This window comes from Condylura cristata, unplaced genomic scaffold, assembly GCF_000260355.1.
Source record: "Condylura cristata isolate star-nosed mole 26May11 unplaced genomic scaffold, ConCri1.0 scaffold00009, whole genome shotgun sequence".
NCBI lineage: Eukaryota > Metazoa > Chordata > Mammalia > Eulipotyphla > Talpidae > Condylura > Condylura cristata.
Window position 1 is genome coordinate 4,152,717 of NW_004567110.1, and position 3,631 is coordinate 4,156,347.

General features: G+C 52.9%; 1 protein-coding gene across 1 annotated transcript in view; it reads right to left on the minus strand.

The window, feature by feature from the left end:
- KHDRBS3 (KH domain containing, RNA binding, signal transduction associated 3) overlaps positions 1 to 3,631 on the minus strand; it is a 118,746-nt gene that overhangs the window by 5,419 nt on the left and 109,696 nt on the right. The window contains exons 9-10 of the mRNA XM_012722898.1: positions 1,889 to 2,057; positions 461 to 517 (exon numbers count right to left, since the gene is read on the minus strand). Of these exons, the coding sequence (XP_012578352.1) occupies positions 1,942 to 2,057 (116 nt within the window). The 3' untranslated portion in view covers positions 461 to 517; positions 1,889 to 1,941. The remainder of the gene's footprint in view (positions 1 to 460; positions 518 to 1,888; positions 2,058 to 3,631) is intronic.

Consider the following 3,631-nt stretch of genomic DNA (forward strand, 5'->3'; position numbering starts at 1 on the left):
GACTGTTACAAGGAGGCAGCCACGTGAGGCTCCATCCTCTGACTGTTACAAGGAGGCAGCCACCTGAGGCCCCATCCTCTGACTGTTACATGGAGGCAGCCACGTGAGGCTCCATCCTCCGACTGTTACAAGGAGGCAGCCACCTGAGGCCCCATCCTCTGACTGTTACATGGAGGCAGCCACGTGAGGCTCCATCCTCCGACTGTTACGTGGGAGGCAGCCACGTGAGGCTCCATCCCGTGCGCCTGGTCCCCGAAGCTAGCAAGCACAGAGCTGACTGGGTAGGACTCGCTTGCAGCCTGGAAGCCTCTTTCTGACCGGAGACCCCTCTCCGCAGTCACCACCTAGTGCTGGTCACTAACAGGAACTGGGCCGGGAACCCTCCACACGACTCTGGCTAAGCAGGAAGCTGTCCCCCCGATGCACGGCGCGTCCAGAGGGCTGGAGGAAAAGACCTTACCGCTGCTCAGTCCGGGCTCAGCCGCTCCCTCTGACTTTCCAAGGTGGCTGGCGTTTCCTAACAAGAGAAGAGACCATTTTATTCAGAGCGCAGGAAACCCTTCAGAAACAAAAACCAAACACTTTGCATAATCTACAGCTTAAAGCAGCAAGCCAAACGATTACAGAATAACGTCATTAACTATTCGTCAGGTTTGAAGACAGGCCCTCCATTACTAACCCAAGAATGTATTACCAACAACTAGTTATGAGGTTTTACATTTGTTTAATAGGGAATAATTGGCCCCAATTAAACTGACTGGGCTAAGGCTTTTTAGATTACTAAAACAAATTAAACTTTTTAAAATGAGAATTTAGGTGATCTTAAAGCTTTCTACAATGGATCATGACACGTGCTAAGTCGCATCTCCCTGGTTTTATTAGTTATATTAAGATAAATTACGTGAGATTACAATCTTATTTGATTTATTTACCTTTGACAATGAAGACCAGCCTTGGCGAGTGCGACCTCAATTAGTCAAGTCAGACTGTCTTTAAAAGCTTTGTGCTTATTGCTTCCAGCAGGGAGCGAGGTGTTCATTAAGGAACCAAAATTCTCATAAAAATTCCAAAGTTGCACTAGTGAAGAAACGCTCAACAAGATGAAAACTGATCACATCTTTTTCAGAAAATCAGGAAGTTATTTTAAAAGCAGCGTTTAAGCAAGGTTTGGTCCTGCGCAGTTTTAACGGGCCTCTCACGCAGCTGGGTCCCCACTGGCCTCGTTAAGCAGCGTTTAAATCTACGGTGAGTGCGTCCAGCAGACCAGCTAAGTTTATACCAGTTTTTAAGTGAGTTGTCCAGTGCTTAGCGTGACCCTTTTATGGCAAGCGGTGTTAAGTGAATCCTTTCCCTGTTTACAACTATTTATGAAGGCCTTTTTAAATAAGAGAGACATGAAACTGTTAGCTCACACACACGAAATTTCTTTCAAAAGTTTATTTAGTATCAAGCAAGAAGAGACTTTGCTTAACACTACAGAACATTTCAAGACTCGGTTACAAAAGAATACCACATTATTTGCACTTGAACTTGGCTTCCCTTTTTACGCATGTTGGCAAGAGGAAAAAAAAAAAAACCTGGCATATGGCTGAAAGATAAAATAACTAGATTGTATGGAAACCTTTAAGATGAAAGGCGAGGCTTGTGTTAAAAGGATGGATTAACATATTTAGTAAACCTATTTTTTTGTTTAACACTAGTTAATCAAAGTTATTGTTTCCTTTTGATGACCTATTTGTTCATATACAGACGGGAAATAGCAAACTTTTCCATGTCTTTTTTTGTCTGCCCAGCTCGATGTTTCGACAAAGTAGTTTTAAGTTCCATCCATTCAGGTTTTAAGCATTTTGATTTATTTAAAAAGGGATTGTTCATAGAAAAAAATTACTTTGAACAGTACACAGGACGGGTGGAGGTGGGCAAATCACACCAGACAGACAATCAGTATCTGCCATAGGGCTGGTCCCTGTAGGCGCCCTTCGCCGACCTCGAGGAGGGCGCCTTGTGCCGCGAGTTCGTCCAGTCGTCCTGCCCTGAAACCAGGAAGAGAGTCGGTCAGTCCCTGGCCAGGCCCCGGCTCCACCTGTCCAGACCGCACTGAGCTCTGACCCCGGGGACGCTGTGTCTCCCCGAGGGACCAAAAAAAAAAATCAAAACCAAGAGCCAAAACCCCCGGGGGTTCAGTTTCAAAGAGTGGACGGCCCTCCCTGGTGGCTCAGCGGGTTAAAGCACAGCACTGAGAAGCTAAAGCCGCTTCCGCATGAGTTCGACTCCCGCCTGCCCCGGAGGTGACCACATGGCGCGGCAGACCTCTCCTGACCCGCCCGCTGCTCCCCTCAGCAGTGGACTTCGTCCATCTGCCTGTTCTGCTCCCCGCTCTGTCTCTGGTGAAGCCTCTCACCTGTACCCCAGTTCTGTATGCACAAATAAATAAATCTTTAAAAAAAAAAAAAAAGAGTCGAGACACAGTGGGAAGGGCCCTCTGAGAGCCGAGCCTACTAGCCGGCAGAGAAAACGGCGGGCGCGTCTGGCGTGGCGCCCAGCTGGCGCAGAGTTCGCCCTGGCCGCTGGCTTAGCGAGCGCTCACAAGCCCCACGGCTAAGGGGGGGGGGGGGGGCTCTGCTGAAGGCCAGCACATGGCGAGGGGAAGGGGCGCGACGGGGGCGGGGTGCCCTGGGCTTCCTTCCACCAGCAGGAACCACGGACACAGACACGCACTGGGGGAGGCGCTGAGGGCAGAGCGGAGGGGCAGGTCACGGGGCGGCGGCCCCGCAGCCCCGGGGCCCTGGGGGCGGCTCCTGGAGCTGTGCCCGGAGGGGACCCCAACCCCTCCCGATCACGAGAGCCCCCGGGACATCCCGCCAGGTGCCCCTCATGGTGACGGGAACCCCGGGGGTGTCCGTCCGCCTCCAGCGGCGAGGGGGCGGCCATTCAACCCCCGGGCTCCCAACCGGACCCCACAGCCCTGGCAGCAAACAGTTAACTTCCTCGCTGAGCAGCCGGCGAATCGCCATGTGTCCGAGAGACCAATCTTAAAAAGCTGTGAAGGAAAACTGCTTCAAATGACCTCTTCTTTTGACACAAACATGCAATCAGCGTCATCCCTTCAAGCTAACTTGCATCCACTTAAGTCGACAGCATTCAGCAAACCAAGGTATTTTTCTCTTAAGTGTTCGCTACAAATAGCGCATACAACAGAAATAAGTGCAAGGTGCGGTCATCACGGCTTGGGGCAGGTGATCTAACAAAACGCACTTCAAAAGGAACGCGCAAAGTGGCTTTTCAGTAACGCTGGAGAAATGTCACAACATCCATTAACCAGGATGCCGATTCCACAGGCAGCGTCAGAGCCGCCGCCTGGGGGGCGCCCGCCCCACCTCCCGCCTCCACCGAGGGGGCTCGAGCCCCTGCAGTGCCGCCACGGGCCTGTCACCCCACACCCGGCGTCCACACAGACCCCGTCCCCGCCAGCCCCGCCGCGTGGCAGGGTGTGCAGGGCCCCCCAGCGCCCGCCCTCCTCCCGGCCCAGGGCTCGGTGGGCCTCACCGACAGCTCCCGCCCCAGGCTTTGGAGGACTGGAGATGCCGGGATGGCGGCGGGCGAGCCTCGCTAGCCCCGGCCACGACTGCTG